The following is a 20,917-nucleotide window of genomic DNA, read 5'->3' as shown; positions in this document are numbered from 1 at the left end:
AACACAAATACAACAAGAGGAAATAAAAATACAACGCAACACACTCCTCTTCTTGATTACTTGTGCTTGTCGTCGCCTCTTGAACCTTGGAGAAACTCCCCAAGTGCCTTTAAGAACTGGCGTGAGTAGATCGAAGAAACTTGCTGTGAATCGCTGAAGAACGGCGCAAAAGATCGCAAGAGAGCTGCTGAGAAAAAGCTCCGCTTGGGCTTTATACAGTAGCTCCAATCGATCGAATTCATCCCCAATCGATTTCCACGTCACATCCGGACAATCCCAGCTGTCCACCACCTGCAACCTGCGCAACGTTCAAATCCCAATCGATCCAATGATCGATTGGGACTGCCTGAATCGATCGCTCGATCAATTCAGGACCATTCTGTGCTCTCGCGTCCGTGCGAGAGGTTTAGCTGCCCAATCGATCACCCGATCAATTGGGAGAGCTTCTATGCTCACGATTTCCTGACCCCAATCGATCGGCTGATCGATTGGAGTCGTTCAATCGATCGCCCGATCAATTGAACACTCTGGACTTGACTCAAACTCAAGTCCAGCTTCCCAAACCCAACTCTCGGTCAACCGTGACCTGTTGGGTTTGTACGCCTAGCATTTGGCTACTCCCGACCAACCTCGAACTAGCCTTCTAGCCTCCTCCATCAGCCTTGCATCCCTCGGATATCTCCCCATCCTTCACGCCTTGCCTTCTGGAACTTCCATCGGCCTCATCCTAGTTGTCGGGTTCTCCTAGACAAATCACCCTAGGACTTGCCCTGCCAAGATCACACTTGGTCTTTCCAATTGTCTGGCTCCTCACCAGGACTTTCCCTTTGCCTAGCTATACTAGGACTTTCCAAATGTCTGATCTCACTTATTAGGACTTTCACCACCAAGTCTGGTCAACACTGACTTACTTGGATTTTTCACTCTTGCCTAACCTCCAGTTAGGACTTTCCCAAATGCCTAAACTCGAGTTAGGACTTTCCCATTGTCTAAGCTCCAGTTAGGACTTACCCGGTCAAGTCTCCGGTCAACACTGACCCACTTGACTTGTCTTGTCATCAACCTGGTCAATCCCTTGACCATCTCCACAATCGGACGATTGCTCCAGCAATCTCCATATACTGTCAAACGGACGATTGCCCTAACAATCTCCATATATTGTCAAACATCAAAACTAAAATCCCGACTCAAGTTTGACTCAACTCAAGCTTAGTCAAATTGGTCAAACCTGACCTAGGGAAATTGCCCCAATAACCGGCCCTTAAGCTTGGTTAAGAAGTTGGCCTTTGAGTAAATATAAGGCTTTATAAATAAGAGGCTACAACAGGGACTGAGAGGAGAAATTGGTTTTGATCTCCCGATGAGCTTAAGCTTCCCATGTTCGCCCCGAACACCCAACTCAAGTTCATCAATAATAACTCATACCACTAAAGAGTCATTATTACACTATCGCACCAATCCCATATTACAATATGGGCTCCTTCTTGTTGGAGTGTATACTGAAAGCCTAAGCTTTGTAAAAATTCATTATGAATAAAGAATCACATTTGGTCTAATTATCTACATTTGTTTGTAGTTGTTCATTTAATTTATATTGTAGATAACATAGTATGTGGTGTCATATACAGAAGATGATGTTATCAGTACCTTATAAATTATAAACAGTAGCTCACGACCAGAATGGAAAGGAACAAACCATTAGAAGGTCGTAGTGTAATTAGGTATTAGTTTATCTTGACTATATAATTACACTAGTACACTCAGAGTGTATTGAGTAGGACCATTTGAGGTCGTTTCTTTTATACTGACTTTATAAAGGAACAAAGACCTCGGTTATTATGGAAGTGTGTGCTCTTAATCCTAATATAATAACAAGCACATATATTTGATATTTATTTCTTTAATTTATCAATGGGTGAGATTTAGTTCGATGAATCAATAAGCCCGATAAATTGGGAAATGATATCACTTATAGTGTGTGTTGTTGATTATAGAAGAAAACTGTGTCCTAGAGATACTAGGTTGATAATGTCCCCAAGAGGAGCTCATAAGGATTGTCATGTTAAACCCTGCAGGTGGACTTAGTCCGACATGACGATAAGGTTGAGTGGTACTACTCTTGGACTAAGACATTAATTAAATGAGTTGTCAGTAACTCACTTAATTAGTGGACATTCGATATCTTAAACACAGGGAGACTAACACACTCATAATAAGAAGGAGCCCAAAAATGTAATTTGGGATTGGTGCGGTAGTTCAATGATAGTTCTCTAGTGGAATGAATTATCATTGATAAAATTAAGTTGTGTGTTGGCGAACACGGGATGCTTAATTTTATCGGAGACCAAACCAATTCCTCCTCTCGGTCCCTATCGTAGCCTCTTATTTATAGAGTTCTATACCCACCTATACCCACCTTCTATACCCACACAATAGAGCTAGCTTGGGAACAAGCTAGGGCCGGCCTAGGTATAAAATTGGCCGGCCCTAGCTTGAACCCAAGCTAGTAGGGCCGGCCAAATTAAATTAAAAAGAAATTTAATTTTTATTTTTATTATTATGTGGAAGATATAATTTAAAGAGAATTAAAAATAAAATATCTCTCTTGTAAAAGATCTACAAAAGATTAAAGAAAGAGATTAGATCTCTTTCCTTATTTGTAGATTGGAGAGATATTTTATTTTCTCTTTAAAAATTATTCACATGTTGATAAAATTAAAATTATAGAAATTTCCTTTTATCAACCATGAAGAGATTTTAAAGAGAAATTTTATTTTTTAAAATTTCCGGAAACAAATTAGGAAGTTTTAATTGTTGATTAAAACTTGTCCAATTTGTTCTCCAATGATGTGGCTGGCCATTGAAGTTTGATTTGGAAATTTTATTTTATTTTTCTAAATTAAATCATGTCAAGGAAATTGAGGAAATTTTAATTAAATTTCCTAATTTGCCTAGGCCAAGGAATATAAAAGAAGGGGTGAGGGTGCCTTCATGGAATAACCCTTATTATTTTCTCTTCCTCTCTTATTCTTTGGTGTGGCCGGCCAACACCCTTCCCTCTCTTCTTCTTGTGGTGGCCGAACCTCTCCCTCCCCCTTGGAGCTCTTGTGGTGGCCGGATACTACTCGGAGAAGAAGAAGAAGAAGGAGAAAAAGCTAGAATCTCTTGGAGCTTGGTTAGTGTTTTGATTTTCTTCCTTGGTGAAGCTTCCTCTTTGTTGGCCGAACCTAGCTAGGAGGAGAAGAAGGTGATTGGTGGTTTCTCGTCTCGGAAGATCGTTGCCCACACAACGTTCGAGGTTAGAAGAGGAATACGGTAGAAGATCAAGAGGTCTTTCTAGAAGGTATAACTAGTAGTTTTTCCTTTTCCGCATCATGCTAGTTATTTATGGAAATAATACCAAATACAAGAGGCTTACGTTCTAGAATTTCGAATATGTTTTTCGAAGTTGTGTTCTTTTATTTCTTTCTTTTCCTTGTGATTTGATTGTTCTTTTTGGTTAACCTAAAGTTATTTTAGGAAATTAAATATTAGCTTTCTATTAAAGGTTTTGTCTAGTCGGTGGTGGTTGCTCCCATATCCAAGAAGGCCATGTGCCTCGCCACGTCAGTACTGGGAACCTTTTATGGAAATTAATATTTAATGGAATTAATAACTTAAGGAGACTTGGGTCGAACGTGTTAAGTTCCGCAGGAGTTCCAAGTCAAAACCTAAAAGAACAAATAGATTAAGTTTTGGATCAAACGTGTTAAGTTCCGCAGGCAATCCAAAATTTAATTTAAAAGAACACATGGTAGCTAGGAAAAGGTTCAGACCTTTGTACAAAATTTTTGTACAGTGGAACCTATAGGTTTTCCGAGTAGCAACCAACACTTCTTAGCATGAGTGTGTTAGTCTCCCTGTGTTTAAGAAATCGAATGTCCACTAATTAAATGAGTTACTGACAACTCACTTAATTAATATCTAGCTCCAACAGTAGTACCACTCAACCTTATTGTCATGTCGGACTAAATCCACCTGCAGGGTTTACATGACAATCCTTATGAGCTCTTCAAGGGGGCATCACCAACCTACATCACTAGGACACAGTTTCATTCTATAATCAGCAACACACCATATAAATAATATCATTTCCCAACTTATCGGACTTATTGATTTAATGAATTAAATCTCACCCTTTGATAAATTAAAGAAATAAATATTAAGTATACGTGCTTGTTATTATATCATGATTAAGAGTATGCGCTTCTATAATAACAGAGGTCATGTTCTTTTTTTACGGACAGTATAAAAATAACAACCTCAAATGGTCATGCTCAATACACTTAGAGTGTACTAGTATAATTTTATAGTCAAGATAAACTAATATCAAATTACACTACAACCATTTCAATGGTTTGTCCCATTCCATCTTGATTGTGAGCAACTATTTATAATTTATAAGGAACTGATAACATGATCTTCTGTGTGACACCACACACTATGTTATCTTCAATATAAATTAAATGAACAACTACATTTAGCATATAAATGTAAACATTGATCAATGTGATTCGTATTTCAAAATAAATGTTTATGCAAAAAACTAGACTTTTAGTATACATTCTAACATTGATAACATCTAAATGAACCAAGCTCGAACCAAGCTCAACCCAAGCTTGAATTAAGAGTTTGATAACATCTAAACGAACCAAGCTCAAACCAAGCTTCAAACAAGCTCAAGCTCATAAAAAATAAACCAAGCCAAGCTTGAACACTCATTTCAAAAGCTTGGTTCATTTTAAGCTCGGCTCGGCGCTGCTTAGTTACCTTATCAAACAAGCTTGAACACCCCAAAACTCCGCTCGGCTCAGCTTGTTTACAGCTCTACCCACTTGGACTTCCTACTTGTCAACTCCCTATTTGACTTCCGATCACAGTTAACCATGACTCACTTGGACTTTCCATCACATGTCAATTCCATGTTGGACTTCTGACTGCCAAGTATTCGATCGACCGTAACTCACTTGGACTTTTCATACCTTGTCAAGTATTCGATTAACTTTGAACTACTTGACTTTTCTCTCAACCAACTTAACATATTGATCGACTATCAAGTATCTGATCAACCGTGACATACTTGAAGTCTCGATCAAGTTACATATTGATCAAATATCGAAACCCCAACTTGAGTCAACTCAAGCTTGATCAACCTTGTTATCCTTGACTAGAAGTCAATTGCACCATCATGTTCATCTTATTTTTATGTGAGGCACCTCACAAGATGGATTATGGGTCATTCATCTTATTTTTATATGAGACGTTTTCAGATGAATTTCAAGTCTTTTACCCTATATATGTATATATATGTACATACTTATGATGTATTTTATATTGAATGGATTGCGAGTCGTTCACTCTATATATATATAATACATCTTTTTCAGATGAATTGTGAATCATTTACTCTCATATATGATGTATCTTTCTTGAATGAATTGTAATTTATTGATCTTTATATTTATAATTATACATGATATATTTGTATTATGTCAATTGCTCATTTACTTTTATTTATATGATACATATTTGATGATGGTAAAAGATAAATACGTTTGTCCTCAATGCCCTTTCAATTCGTCCTAGGATCAACATGTATCATATATATTTACGATACATATTTGATGAATATATTATATGTTGTTCATCATTTAATAAATTATATTGAGATATGACAATTTACAGTGAAGGATGACTTGTCGGCCTAGCTCTGGCTAGCTGCTCCCTGGAGGAAGCCGACACGATTGAAGCAATCTACATACTCTCTACTTTAAATATCAACTCATTCCCATAGAAACTTTTTACCACCCACTATAATAAATTTGAAAAATAGATACATCACTCATAGCTGGACTCACAGCTGGACTTTCTAGAATTATTGCCCATCTCTTAAATAGTCTTATCTAAAAAAAATTAAATTGAATTAAATTAACTTTTATAAAACAATTTTAAAAACACAGCATTGTTATATTTTTATAATATAATAAAAATTATTAAATATTTTGACTTTCTTTCTCAACTTAGTGAATAGAAGTTTTTTTTATTTGTAGATTGGATATAATATTTTGAGAGCAGCATATTGAATAGATCTTGATAACGAAGTAAGGCGTAGAATTCTCTCCTTTTAATTGTGTTGTTATGAGAGAAGGGAGAAAGAAAAAAAAAATCATAATGATGAACTTGGATAGTGATAGATTTCAATCAAATTAAGTAAAGTAAGATAATAAGGATTTTGATAACTATGATATAGGAAGAAAAAAAAACAGATGAAGATAATTAATTAAAAAATGCGGTGAGCGTGGATGGAACACGATCTTCAGATCTTCAATCTGATGCTCTCCCAACTGAGCTATCCCCGCCTATTATTAATTATACTAATTTAAGAATATACATATATTAATCAAAATTTATGGATCCAATGCATCACATTTTTGGATCACCTGTGTGAATATGGCTGCTCTAATAGTATTGAGTAGCATTTTGAGCACCTGATTTGGAGGATCGTCCTTTGTGTAAGTTATCTTCCGTTAAACAAACAAATTATGTTCTTCCGAATAAAATACGTAGCTCAAGGATTATTCGATATGCAATTCTATTCGACTTTAAGATGACTTACTAAAATATAAACCCAAGTCTTGACACATTATATTTATGCCTATAAGAAAGGCATACGAGCTTGCCAAATGTATTGGTATTTTCATAATGTAGGAGACTGTAGGAATTTTTGAAAGGGACAAATTGATTTGGAAAAAGATTTAGAACAATAAGATGAAAGAAGGGCAACTATTAAGATTATGGGGCATTTAGAATATAGAAGGAGAAAAAGACATTTAAAATAAAAATATTTAAATTCCTATAATCTCAATAGATGTCCTTTGAAAAATATTTCGATGAGTAATCAATTAATCATAACATATACTATTAGTAGTTTATTTTTTAAAAATTTGATTCAATTTAATCAGCTTAATCAAATTCTGAATTTTATAACAAAATTAAATAAATCAAAAAAATCAAAAAAAAAAGTTTAAAAAAAATTGAATTTCCGAATTAAATGTAACTAGACTTGTCTTTTTCCCATAAGTAGAAGCCTTTGCACTTTCCAATATGAAATTTTTGCTCGTCCTGTTCGCAATGCAAGTCTTAGAAGGATATCAGTGTCTTGTATAGTAAAAGAAATTCAATATACCCAATTAGGTGCATAGATGAGGCAAATTAATATTTAACACTTCAACTATCTTTCAATATATATTTAACCAAAATGTCATGTATTCGAATCCTGAAAACAGCCTCTTACAAAAAATAAGGTAAGACTGCATACAATGGATCCTTCTCCGGGACCTCGTATGACGAAAACTTCGTATACCGGACTGTCTTTTTTTACTTCAACTATCTTTCAATAGTGAAATTGATGAGAAACAAAGTAACCAAGTCCATTGTTTCAATATTACTGTTATATTTGATAAATATTATTATAAATTCTCGCGATCATAAAAGAATACAGAAGCCATACGGGTCTAGCTCGACTCCTCAAGCTATTGTATTAATGAAGAAGATAAGTGACAAGAAGAGCTATAAGCATGAGCACATAGGCTATGCTCTGATCAACTGCTTTACCTGAGCAAAGACAACGTTTTAGCAAATCTAACAAAGCCCATCGATCAACGTGGAACTCCCAACAAGAACTTAAAAGAAATTCTCACCGTCACTGGTTGCAGTATGCACTTGCTTCGTGGTCGGCGTCGCAGATACTTGACAAAGCAATGGGTGAAGAAACAGGGCGATTAAAGCATAGGTTAGAATGAGAGATGAAATTCTAATGGCTGCCATGAGTATTTTACTAATGTTCCAAGACGATTACTGTGAAATATGAAGAACGTAACTGATGGGATGCTCTGTAAGTGCTCACTTGAAAGTGTATATATACACTAGGAAGGCCGATTAACTGTGTTATTTTCCGTGTACTACTTTGAACACTAGTAGATTCAGAAGTCTTCCCTACGCTAATAAGTGCAATATGAAATTAAGGCTACGTTTGGTTGGGTGTAATATAATCTAGCTTGTAATGTAATCAAATTTGTAATGTAATGTAATGTAATCTTGATTACATTACTACGTTTGGTAATGTAATGTATGTAATCTTTGATTACAAAGATGATTATATTCTTTTGTTTGGTGTCTATTTTTTTTATAAGGAATGTAATTCATATTATTATAAAATGACAAAAATATCCTGTGACCTCTATCGACGGTCGCCACACCTCTGCCGGAATTTGCAGCAGCCATCGATCGGCGACGGCCGGCAGCGGGCGGCGGCCGGCAACCGGCAACCGGCGGCCGGCGACCGGCAACCGGCGGCGGCCGCCGTCGACGGCGGCCGGGGGTATATTCGGCATTTAAACTTTGGTGAAATAATGACCTCGTAATGTAATCGGATTACATAACATTTGCTTTGTAATCCAGATTACAAATCTTCACTACCTTTTGTAATCCAGATTACATTATATTACAAGTTTTAAATCAAACCAAACAAAATAATCGACTTTATAATGTAATCTGGATTACATTACAAGGTAGATTACAGGCTACCAAACGCAGGCTAATAATCGACTTGTTGACTTTGTAATAGTTAGTTAGCACTAGTCATGCTAGACCGTAGACGGCTGTTTTAGACTTTATTTTTGTGCTCAGGCTTTTGTTTGACTTGTTGCCGTATTGAATGCCTTAGGAAGCCAGATCAAGTTGCGAATTAATCAACTGTTAAAAACAAACATTCCATTAATTCAATAACCGTTCAAATTTAACCAATGGCTTACCCTTAATTTAACTGGCTTATATTTTTAAAAGTCAATTATATTACGGGATTTGTGTGATCATGAGATGTGGTAGATTGAAAAGATAAACGATATCGAAAATAATAATGTAACCATATCAGCCTGAAGAAAATTTGCTTATATACATCAAGAATAAAACTGGTGGACATTTATTAGCGAAAATGTAAAGAGAGATGCCGGTCTGAGGCAATCCAACACGGTGAAGTGCATTATAACAGATACCATCCGACTTTGGCAACAATGAAAGTATTAAACATCAGCTTCAATTCGGGTCATTTCAATGTTGGGGTAAACCACAAACTTATTAGAAATCTCATGCCATGCGAGAAGCTACTCAAGGCAAAAGTGTGATGCTTAATATCCCCAGTTGTCATTACGAATTTCATCGTCAAACTGCTTCCTCAGCTCTGGATGCTTCTCAAAATATTCATCTGCTGTCATGGTGGCTATTTTTTTCTGAACATCACAAAAAGCATTTTATCACAAACAGCGAGTAAAAAAAATACAATGTGATGTGGTTAGGGTTGTAAAAGTGCATTCTCACTTTCGTCTCCTGAACTTCTGCAATTTCTTTCTCCAACTGCGCTGATCTCTCCAGAGATTTCTTTTCTGCTTCTTTGAACTCAACTAGCTGCGGAATAGAAAATGTGACCGCCGCTTAAGTCAGTTACAAACATCAAAAGCTGTCATGTTTCTCACAGCTATCCCTACGCAGCCCAAGTAATCACACAGCTCATGGAAGGATAAAACAAAAAAAATGAGTGTCAAAGAAATCTCTCACCAGAGCATCAAACTTCGGTTTGTATTCTGGGGTCACAGTGTCAACAAACTTGGGGATCTCTATGCCTATAAAAATTAGCTATATGTTAACACGAATGCTTATCAAGGGCAGAAATATGCAAGAAATAAAAACATAAGAAAGCATATGAGAGAATAAAAGTGCATCTATCTCATTAAGACAGCATGTGTACCATTTACACATTGGCTTACATCAAAGCTGTAGCAATTATGCATTGTACTCAATGAGGAAGAAGAGATGGGCATTCTACCTATTACATTCTTCTATAATCTACCATTATTTCTAGGTCCTAATCTATTTGAAAAATAATAGAACGTGATTATGCTTTCGGCAATTCTTAGAAGTGTTCGATAAGAGAACAAGAGTGAGTAGAAAGTGATATGAGTGAGTATTCCTCCACCAAGAGTCATGGTGTCATGTTCTTTAAGAGCGTAGTAATATAGATGTAGAGGTGCTTCCATATAATAATTCTTCAGCTCAAAAATTTATTTCCCCTTTATTGTGAACGTATCAAAGGTCCACTCTTGTGCAATACCAACCCGAGCAACATTTGTTATGTAGGAACTTAGGTTACAACCAGAAGTTATTGAAGGAGGTGGAATGACTTAATTCTACATTCATTTGTGCTGGCCATTAATCTGCATATCTTTACTAACTATTTTAGTATCCATGGAAAGCCAGAAAGCATAATATATTTCTGTCTATGTTTTACGCTCTAAATGCTATATCTAGCAACACAGATTTGGTAGGAAAAGAAAATACTGCCGAGCTTCTGCCCTTCCACTCAGATCAGCAGGGGCCACCTATCCTGGTTGGCAAAAGAAGCCTTGATTGATGACAAGGGGTCTAATAAATCTGGGAGGTGATGATACTTTACAGATTCTAGCATTACCCCATGAGATTAACTATAAAGGAACCTCGATATCTATGTTGATTTTGCATAAATTTAATTACAGGAGCTTGAGAAGGTGTAGCGGGTTCGGGAAGAGAACATGATAGCTTATTAGTCACAATCATTTTCACATCTTGCAACATTCTAAACTGTAAAGATGCTCTCTGCTGAAACTAAAACTTAATTCATTCTGTAGAGGCTTCCTTATTTCTTGAGGCACCAGGAGAAAGAGATGTTGCTTTGCAGGAAAATTTCAGTGCTCTTATGACTTTCTTAATTAGATTTGTATGACTATCAAATGGGGTGTATGATAAATTACTTATTCACAAATTCATGATACAAAAAAATGTTTATGAAGTTACCAATTCAAAAGGGAAGCTACTACAGGTCATATATTTTGATAAACATAATGGACAATTTGAAATGATATCTCAAGGTTGAAGCCAAGATACAAAAAGATCGTATAACATGTTAACTCAGGAGCATATCATGTTAAATGGACAACAATTATTTCAAAGAAAACGTATCTCGAGAGTGCAACTTCAGCATTCCTTCAAGCATGTTTCAGATAGTTCATGAAATACTAACAGAGCCTTCACATGTTTTAAACTTCCAAAAAAATCACAAAAGTGGGGCTTACTATCATATGCCTCTTTATACTGATCTACCAGGCGAGAACCAATTCTTTTTCTGTAGTAGTCCCAGTCAATAGGTTCAGGTTCCTATAGTTCACAAAACAATAAAAACAGAATTGGTACCGCCCATAAGATATAGTAAATAGACAAAACACTCTGGATACAAGACACGGGAAAAAAAGAAGTCATATTATTATAACTAGACACACAGCCAGAATGGTGATTATGTAATTTCTCATACGAAGAAGGCCTTCGAGGAAAAAAAATTAAAGAGAAAATTTCATCCACATAAGTGAGAGATCATATTTAATATTATTCACTTTATTTAGGACAGGGATACATAATTACACAGATGATGTAAACATAGTGAATTTGTTTGTACATTGCTAAATGCTCACACTAACGTGTACATGAAGGAATTCTGCCAACTTCATTCTCGAGTAATTGACAAATTCCAAGAAAAAAAGTATTTACACTGTACACTCATATGCACAGGTGATGAGTCAACCAGATCTCTACTAGTCATTCAAGTTCAAAGTGCACTTCTTGATAAGCATTTAAAAACCAACAAGAAAATAGTTGTGTCAGTACTGTACATGAATTCCAGTAACATGGTTGTGCATACATGTATTTTTCTGATCACTAAAGCATTAAAATAGGCGTCTTCAATCCTAATACATGATACACTACAATTAATCGTTTTTGACCTTTCTGTATGCGGGTCAAAGGCCCTACAGATCATACAAAGCGTGCTTTGCAATTTTTGTGCAACCCCTATATGCCTTGTGTTCTCATCATCATGTTAATTCCTTCCACCATTACATAATTGTGGAATGGAAGATCGGATGCTATGGAAATATATTTTCGAGTTGAGGAGACCAAATTTACCAGTGGCGAGCTGGTGGCTGAATCAGTATATTGCCTCTCTGTTACCAATTACATAAACTTTCTTTTTGCAAATACAATGACAGAACATATCACGATGTAAAAGGAATAATGGCAGATAACCATCGCGGAGCGAAGGTGGAAAACCCTAGATCTAGATCTGTCATCAAGTGGGATGGATCCGTACCAACGAGAACTTGGTCTGAAGTTGGTGGTTGACATCGTCGAAGGCACGGCGGAGGTTAGAGAATTCCTTGCGCGCCTCATCGGAGACGAGAAGCTTGGCCATCCCGTCCCAATCGATCGACTTGGAGGCCTTGACGGCCACCTCCGCCACCTTCTTCGCTCCGTTGCCGCTCATCCTCGCTCGATCGATCAAGGTCTGGAATGGAGATAGCAAACCAACCTCGGCGGCGGCCTCTCTGATAACACCGATGGCAACCCATCAAAAAAAAAAAGCCCTTTTTATCTCATGATCGGACGGTCGAAAATGGACCACCCCTAGTCCACATCTGCTCATGTGTCCCATGAATAAATCATAGTAAAATATTTTTCATAATCAATTGGTGGCATAAAACTATATACAATTATTTGATGAATAAATAGTAAAAATCATATAATAAAATATGTACAATGATTTAAATAATAAAGGGTTGATGATTTAAATAAATTATATAATAAAAAAATATAAATATTATGTTGATAAATTTAGGATTATACTAAATTTATGAATACTAATACATGTAGAGAACTAGTAGAAACCTATCGAGATTGATATATGATTATAATTAATTTAATTTGCACTAATAAAGCATTGTTCATTGAAAAACAAGTAAAAATCTAATGATATTTCACTATAGAAAGTTCACAAGTTACCTTGCCAAAACTCAACTTATTTGAGACTTTTTTTAAAAAAAAAAACTTATCCATATTTTTCAATCACATGAACATTTAAAAAAATTATTTTGATAATTAATTGATCAAATAGAAACATAAATAATTACTTTACAAGTAGATCATCATAAAGAATTAGGAACAATGTTAAAAGCACTCCTTGCTCTTATAGATTTCAAGGGAAGAAGAATTTTAGTCATCTTTATGTAGACTAATTAGATTTCATTCCCTGATCAAAATGTTTGAGCAAAAGCAACAGTTTTTGCCCTCTCCAAAACGCCCAAGAAGATTGAACCTCCAATGCCGATCCATAACACTCTCAGTCCAATACCCTAGATTGAAATTCAAAATAATGAAAACCGAGAAAAAATTTCTATCGTCATCGGCAACGATCAGATATTGTTTAAGCCAAATTAGAACCAAACAAGTCGGATGATCAAAGTTTATTTTGGACTAGCTAGGAATTTGGTTGCAGTAACCAATAAGCACTCTCAATTAAAGAACAAAATTATTTGTACCTCAATAGCAACAAAACTAATGAACTATAACTTATTTAAAAGAACAACAAACTAGGAGTAGTAGGAAAACTAAGTTCAAACTGATAAAAAAAAACCAAGCTTAAATAATCATTCAACGGCTTTATTCATTTTAAATTTGACTTAACTTGACTCAATTAGCTTATCAAATAAATTTGAACATCACAAAATTTAGCTCTGCTTAGCTCATTTTCAGCTCTAATAATAATGGCCTGGTGAACTGAATTCTGTAGTTCCAAGATGGAGAGAGAAAATTTTAAAAGGTTGGAGAAGATATTGGAAGGAAGGTTATCTGTTGTGTAATGTCCAAAGTTTCTGTCCTGATTGACACAAAGTTATGGTGATCATATTATGCATTTCTTAATATCAACAATTAGGGTTGGAACCTGCATGAGGCTGTGATGATCTAACTGAGTATATATTTCTTTTATGGACAAGATCTTCAGCGAGAATGATGAAGGAACATGAAGTTTTTTGATTGCATAACACAATCAGATATGATATTAAAAAGAAGATTTTTGCACACTAAATGATCATTCTTTTCTCTCCTGCTTTAATTATGTTTGATCTGCTTGTTGAGATACAGAAAGCCCCACTAGTGCCACCCCTTCAATTATGAGCAATTAATTATTCTCTGAAGGTTGAGGAAGCCATGATTGCTCTAATTAATATTTCAGTAGCAATCAGATCAGTAATCTCTTCACCACGGTGGCCAATGAACTCCCACTAGATTCTCCACCAGAGGGAGGAGAGGATCTATCCATTAGATCTCAAGTAGATTGATTAATAAGAGTGATCGGTAGTGAACAGTGATGAATCGATTGGTGGGGTTGCATCATGTTTGAGTTAGTGGATTTCCATGCCTGGCAGAATCAAAGGATGATTAAGAAAGGGAAAGAATGATAAGGAAATTAAATCTTTGAATTTTCTTGTGATGTAGATGGATTCGTGGTTTGTTTGTGGTCACTTGTCGGTTAGTTTTTGGCCTTGTTTTGCTTTCAATTATTGGGGTGGTTTACAAGTGGTTCTTGTTTTGCTAATTGGATCCTGCCAAAAACTCTCTATTCATACAATTATAAGGTCGAGTGTGATAGGTAGGATGTTACAATAAGACCTAGACAAATATCTCATGTATAATCTTGTCTTTGCGATCGAAAGCATCTCCTTTGGCCTAAGATAATAATCTAGTGTAAGGAAAGAGTGAGAAGATACTATTAGTAAATGTAAGTAAAGGTTAATGGATCAAAATATTATTCTTGATATAATGATGTAAAAGTTTAACGAAGTTAGGTTATAAGCAGGCAAAGTCTTCATACGCATGTGTAGATAGGGCTATAAAAAAGTTGAGCTGGGGCAACCTTTGGAGTGATAAAGTTTGTTTGATAAGGTAACTGAGTCAAGCTAAACTGAGTCTAAAATGAACCAAGTCATTTCAATTGAAATGATTGTTCAAGCTTGGCTTGGTTTATTTTTTATGAGCTTGATCTTGATTCAAACTTGGTTGAGCTTTGATCATTTAAATGTTATCAAACTCTCAATTCAAATTTATTTGATTATTTAATTGGTTATTGAGCTTGATTGGTTATTGAGCTTGATAATTCAAACTTATTTGTTTATTTTAAAAGTTTATTTATTTATTTAGCATGTTGATAAGAGTTTGATTAATGAAGATGATCACGAATGTTGTTCACCAACATTATTCATGAAGTTGTTTATAATCATTAATAAGCTGAACACATATGTATTCAAATTTATTTGTTTAATTTAACAAGTTGTTCAAGTTTATTTATTTAATTGATCTTGTATGTATTGAACGAACATAAACAAGCTCTTATCAAACCGAATATTAAACTTATTCATGAATGTTTGATTCATTTACAACCATATGTATAGACATTGAACCATATACATTTGTATGTGTCGAGTTCAATATGAGATTTCCAATCAAATTAGTCTAAGTATCTTTGCTAATAGGAAAATTGTAAACTCCTACTACTGGAACTACAAGAATATATTAAAGGAACACAAATTAGATACTTGAAACACAATATTGGCAATTAAAAAAAAATGTGGAACCGCCACATCAGCGGCTCCCCTAGAGCCGGTCCCACGGATATGGAGGGAGGTAAATGCAGGTACACAGGTGAAAAGTACAATATTGGCAATTAAAAGAAAGAATAAACTATGAACACTACAAAAGTTTTAGATCACAAGTTATAAAATGAAAGCATCTACATTAGAAAATGACAAAGGTATTATTAACCCTACAAGGACAAGAAGGACCTCTCTACCATGTTGCCTTTACCATGACAACAACGACAACCCTAGACATAGAAACAATAAGCATTCATAATGTAACATAAACATTATTTATTGTCTTTCACAATAAATAGACCATAAACATATATAGTGTGGTGAACTTGTCCATTGTTTATTATTTTTCAAAATAAAATAAGAAATATAAGGCAACAATCATGCCGTTTTTCTATCTACTATATATGAACAATTTTATCACCACTCAACAAATATTCATCTTTTAAACAAGTAAAGAAATTCGCTCATAATTAGCCCCTCAAGTAGTCACTGTTCATCAATTTTTATTTATCTACTTTTCAATTTTTTGATGCAAACACCCTTTTCATAAAAGTTGACTAGGCTCTAGGTATGATATTAATTCCAATATAGAGAGAAAGGCTGCACTAATTGATGGGATTAACATTCTCCACACTAATTAATAATCTTGGCATAATTATAACATCTAGAAAGAAATGCTTTCACATCTTCAACTTATTTGACAGATGAAAGTTCCACTCAAATATTATAATGGAAAGTACAACTCATTCCTTGTAACCTCAAAAGAAAGTAAATAAGAGAACATTGGGTTTAAGGGCAACTAATATTAAAATTTAATTAAAAGATGACTTTTTATAAAAAAAAAAAACTTAGGCTCATATAAATCAGTTTAAATATAATTTGTTTTTGATTCCAAGCTATAATTATAGGACCCCTGCTACTTAAAATTATCTAACTTTTCTAATTAAAAGAACAAGTGAGTTTTCTATACATACTTTGCAAATATGGAGGGGCATCTCCATATTCTGTCCATGTTGTGAGATGATGATGAGAGAGGGAAGTTGGAGGGAGCTTTCATTAATAGATGAGAATAAATTTCTAATTATATTGTATAATTAAACAAAAGAATGGGAGAAGAAACTGACAATATATTTCACTCTCTCAAGCATTGAGAATTAGAATGATGAATTCAGTCAAAAAAGAGAGGCCATCGACTTATTATTATTATTATCATAAAACACGATCATTAAGTATAACAAGTCCCGATATGAAATATTGGTATCAAATAAAAAGGGCATGGTAAACACAAGCAAAAGAAGATTAATCACTATATCTAGAATGTGGTGCGGTGAAATGAATATCTTAGATGTTGAATTCTAAGTGTGTATAAGTTGTACTCAGTATATATATAATAAGTGCACAATTAGGGGAATGCTGTGTACTTCTAAAATTACTTGAATATTGAGCAATTCAATATATTCAACTATTCATGTAATCGACTTCACAACCCTTCTTATCATGTATGAGTAATGAGCTTTGTGTTGAATATGTATGAATGGAGAAGAAGTTGAAAGAAAAGAAGTTCTATTGTGAATGAGACTTTAGTCTAATATTGAGAGTTTCATAATATATTAGTTGGTTTATATTGATTCACATGCATTGATGAAGTGAATATAGGTGCTGGCGGTGATGTAATTTTAATTCAATTAATTTCTTGTCCAACACTAAGGTGGTTGCAAGGTCTTAATTAATCAGTTAGATGGAACACATGACAAGTTGACATGTTTTTGTTTTTGGTGAGTTCTAATTAGGGTCAAACAGTTCATAAAAAAAAATCCCTCTTTGGTTTCTTATGCTTACTATTCAATCCAATAATTTCTAATGACAATAACGTTCAAACAAGAAATAAATCATGTCGCACACTAAATGATCAAATATTTTAGTGGTATTTTAATTAGAGGTCTCAAGTTGTGCGTTTTAAATTTAATGAACTAGAAGAGAAGATCATGTTATATTTTTGTCTGGAACTATGGTGCAATAATAACAAGTGAGATAGACTCTAAATAATAAGAGTTTAAATCTTATCGTAGATACGTTATCAGATGAGTTTGAAAATTTTATATGTGATACTGAATTATTCGTCAAGACTTACTTGTTCTTTATTGATTTATCCTAGTTGTGATAAAAAATTTTTGTTAAGACCGACTCGATCACATGGATAACTCGATTAAAAAAATAATAAAAACATCATGCCGGTTGTGCTTATCTCTCCTCCCTCCCTTCTTCCTCTCTCTCTCTCTCTCTCTCTCTCTCTCTCTCTCTTTCTTATGTGGAAATGGAAGAACTAACCAATTGCCTCATCATCATCTCCTTCTTCACGTTTATTATACTCCTTTTGCACCAGAGAAGGAGGGGGAGCAGCAGCAGTAGCAGCAGAGGCAAGATATCAGGTAAGCTCCCCGCCGGCACTGATGGATGGCCCTTCGTCGGAGAGACCCTCGACTTCATCTCCTGCGCCTACTCCCCTCGTCCCGAAACCTTCATCGACAAGCGTCGATCTCGGTATGTTCCCCTAAGCTCTCACTTCCAAAATTGGGTGCTAGATGATCGATCGACGGTCTTAATTATAGGCACGGGAAGGTGTTCCGGTCGCACCTGTTCGGGAGCCCGATGATCGTGTCGGCCGACGCCGACGTCACCAAGTGCGTGCTGCAGAGCGACTCGAGGTCGTTCGTGCCATCTTACCCCAGATCCCTCACCGAGTTGATGGGCAAGTCCTCCATCCTGGTGATCAACGGCAGCCTCCAGCGGAGAGTCCACGGCCTCATCGGCGCGTTCCTCAAGTCGCCGGCCGTCAAGGTGAGGCTCGCCGGGGACATGCAGCGCTACGTGAGGCAGAGCATGGCCGGCTGGGAAGACGGGCAGGTCGTCAGAATCCAAGACGAGGCCAAAAATGTAACAACTCGATCGATCGATTCATATGATCACTCAAATTAATTCAATCGATTGGTATAACTAATCAAATATTCGGCGCGCGGCATGCGATCAGATCATCTTCCGAATCCTGGTGAAAGGGTTGATTGGGTTGGAGGCAGGGAAGGAGATGGAGCTGCTGAAGCAGGAGTTCAAGGAGTTCATCGCCGGCCTGATGTCCTTGCCCATGAAGATACCTGGAAGCCAGCTGTACAAATCTCTCCGGGCGAAGAAGAAGATGGTGAGGGTGATAAAGAGCATCATCGACGAAAAGAGGAGGAGGAACCTGCAGACGAGCGCCGGAGCGAGTACTCCGACCGACGTCGTCGAGGTGCTGATCAATGACTCCGGCGACAGCGACCGGTGGATCACCGACGACCTGATATCGGACAACGTGGTCGACCTGATGATTCCGGCGGAGGACTCCGTGCCCGTGCTCGTCACCCTGGCCGTCAAGTTCCTCGGCGACTCTCCGATCGCTCTGCAACAGCTACAGGTAACAAAATCTACAGGAGTAATCGATCATCTGGCTTTCCATTTTTAGAATTACTGGTAGATTTCATCCATTTGTGTATGCCTTGATTTAGAAATAAATTAAATGGTTTGTACCCTAAATAATAAAAACCAAAATATATAATATTTTTTTAAAAAAATAAAGCCAAAAATATTCTCCTAATGTCAATATTCCTGTGCAACACTAACTGCATTTTAATTTCAGGAAGAAAATATGTTCTTGAAGGAGCAAAAAAAACTTGCCGGTGAGGATCTTCAATGGAATGACTATATGTCTTTATCATTTACTCAACATGTAAGTCGTGATTAAATTATCATTAGTCATAATAATATTACTAATCAATTAATTAACCAATATATATATAGGTCATAACTGAAACACTACGCGTGGGAAATATAATTAGTGGAATCATGCGCAAGGCCGTAAGAGATGTTGAGATCAAAGGACACTTGATACCCAAAGGATGGTGTGTCTTCACTTACTTTCGCTCAGTCCACCTCGACGAGGCTCATTTCGATGAGCCCTACAAGTTCAACCCATGGAGATGGAAGGTATAATTGACAATGTATTTCTCGTTGCCATACTAAAATATAAGTTAGAGAGCTTGTTAACGATACATTTGTAGGATAAGGAATACATGAGTTCATGTAACTTCACACCTTTTGGAGGAGGGCAAAGGTTGTGCCCTGGAATGGATCTTGCAAGGCTTGAAGCTTCCATCTTCCTTCACCACTTGGTCACCAACTTCACGTGAGTACATTGACTAATTGTATATATTATTCATCAAATTACATCATTCTCCAAGTATTACACCTTCACACTTTCTCAACGTGCATGCATGAAAAAAATATGGACAATGCATGCAGGTGGGTCGCAGAGGAGGACCAGATTGTAAATTTTCCCACTGTGAGAATGAAGAAGAAAATGCCCATCAGAGTGAGAAGGAGAAGTGACATCAAATAGGATTAAGGAGAGAAGTTCAGGTAGATTAATTCTGTATACAGATGAAGGATTTTAAAAAGGAGATATATTTCCTTTTGTTTATGAGAAAGGGAAGAAACGAAAAACAGAGGAAAATTTGAACCGAGCTGAGTGTTGATTTTCTTTGAATTAGAGATAGACCTTTCTTCTTCAATTTTATTTAAATTGTTTAATTATCAATGGAACAATAGATTGATCATGTTGATAGAAAAGTCATAGATGTTGATTTATAGTGTGGAAATTTGAAAGTGGAATGGGAATTGGAGTTCCATCACATAAACATGTATTATTTGATTTACAATCTATCACAAACTTGTAGTTCCATCATATAAACGTGTTTCATTCTGCTCATGAGTTTTCCACTACAAGTTGTTAACTTGTGTTGAACATGATTGTATAAATTTATAATTCAATCCTAATCGTTACGAACATGGCACCGGTGTCTTGAGTCAAAAATCAATGACAAAATTCTCTATGCATGAAAAGGTTGCAAAATATAAGAGGATCACTTACGGATCTTGACTTTAAGATGATTGGGAAAAAAAAAGTTCTTATGAATTGATACAAATCTATAAAAACTTTCACTAAAATTTTCGAGTGCCTTTAAACTTTAATAAAAGAAGAAAGAAAATGAAAGCCAACCCCACTAAATACTCCACCAATAATTAATCGAGTTATGCAATGAAAACAAATCCCTCAGAATTCATACTACATGAATTATACAATATAACTGCACATGCATTTGTAATATTTAACAAATATAAAATAGGAAAAAAATATTTAACAAGATAGATATAGTCTTTTAAAATACAGATTATTTATATATATTTTACTATGCCAAGATGATTTCTTTGGAGTGAAAGCC

General features: G+C 35.7%; 2 protein-coding genes across 2 annotated transcripts; one reads left to right on the top strand and one right to left on the bottom strand.

Annotated features, from left to right (window-relative positions):
* Positions 1-8,973: 8,973 nt before the first annotated feature.
* Positions 8,974-12,544, bottom strand: LOC121976064 (ATP synthase subunit d, mitochondrial-like). Its single transcript, XM_042528053.1, has 5 exons — positions 12,269-12,544; positions 11,202-11,283; positions 9,652-9,716; positions 9,415-9,501; positions 8,974-9,326 (listed from the first exon to the last, which is right to left on the bottom strand). The coding sequence occupies exons 1-5, from the start codon at positions 12,440-12,442 to the stop codon at positions 9,225-9,227; spliced, it is 510 nt and encodes a 169-aa protein (XP_042383987.1). The 5' UTR covers positions 12,443-12,544; the 3' UTR covers positions 8,974-9,224.
* A 5,314-nt stretch (positions 12,545-17,858) lies between these two features.
* On the top strand, positions 17,859-20,251 carry LOC121976062 (cytochrome P450 90D2-like). Its single transcript, XM_042528051.1, has 7 exons — positions 17,859-18,146; positions 18,215-18,539; positions 18,634-19,053; positions 19,276-19,365; positions 19,437-19,622; positions 19,697-19,821; positions 19,938-20,251. The coding sequence occupies exons 1-7, from the start codon at positions 17,920-17,922 to the stop codon at positions 20,032-20,034; spliced, it is 1,470 nt and encodes a 489-aa protein (XP_042383985.1). The 5' UTR covers positions 17,859-17,919; the 3' UTR covers positions 20,035-20,251.
* The last annotated feature ends 666 nt before the right edge of the window (positions 20,252-20,917 follow it).

Source organism: Zingiber officinale, chromosome 4B, assembly GCF_018446385.1.
Source record: "Zingiber officinale cultivar Zhangliang chromosome 4B, Zo_v1.1, whole genome shotgun sequence".
NCBI classification, from domain to species: domain Eukaryota; kingdom Viridiplantae; phylum Streptophyta; class Magnoliopsida; order Zingiberales; family Zingiberaceae; genus Zingiber; species Zingiber officinale.
Note: the sequence above shows the minus strand (reverse complement) of the source record. Positions and strands in the feature narration are given on the sequence as shown.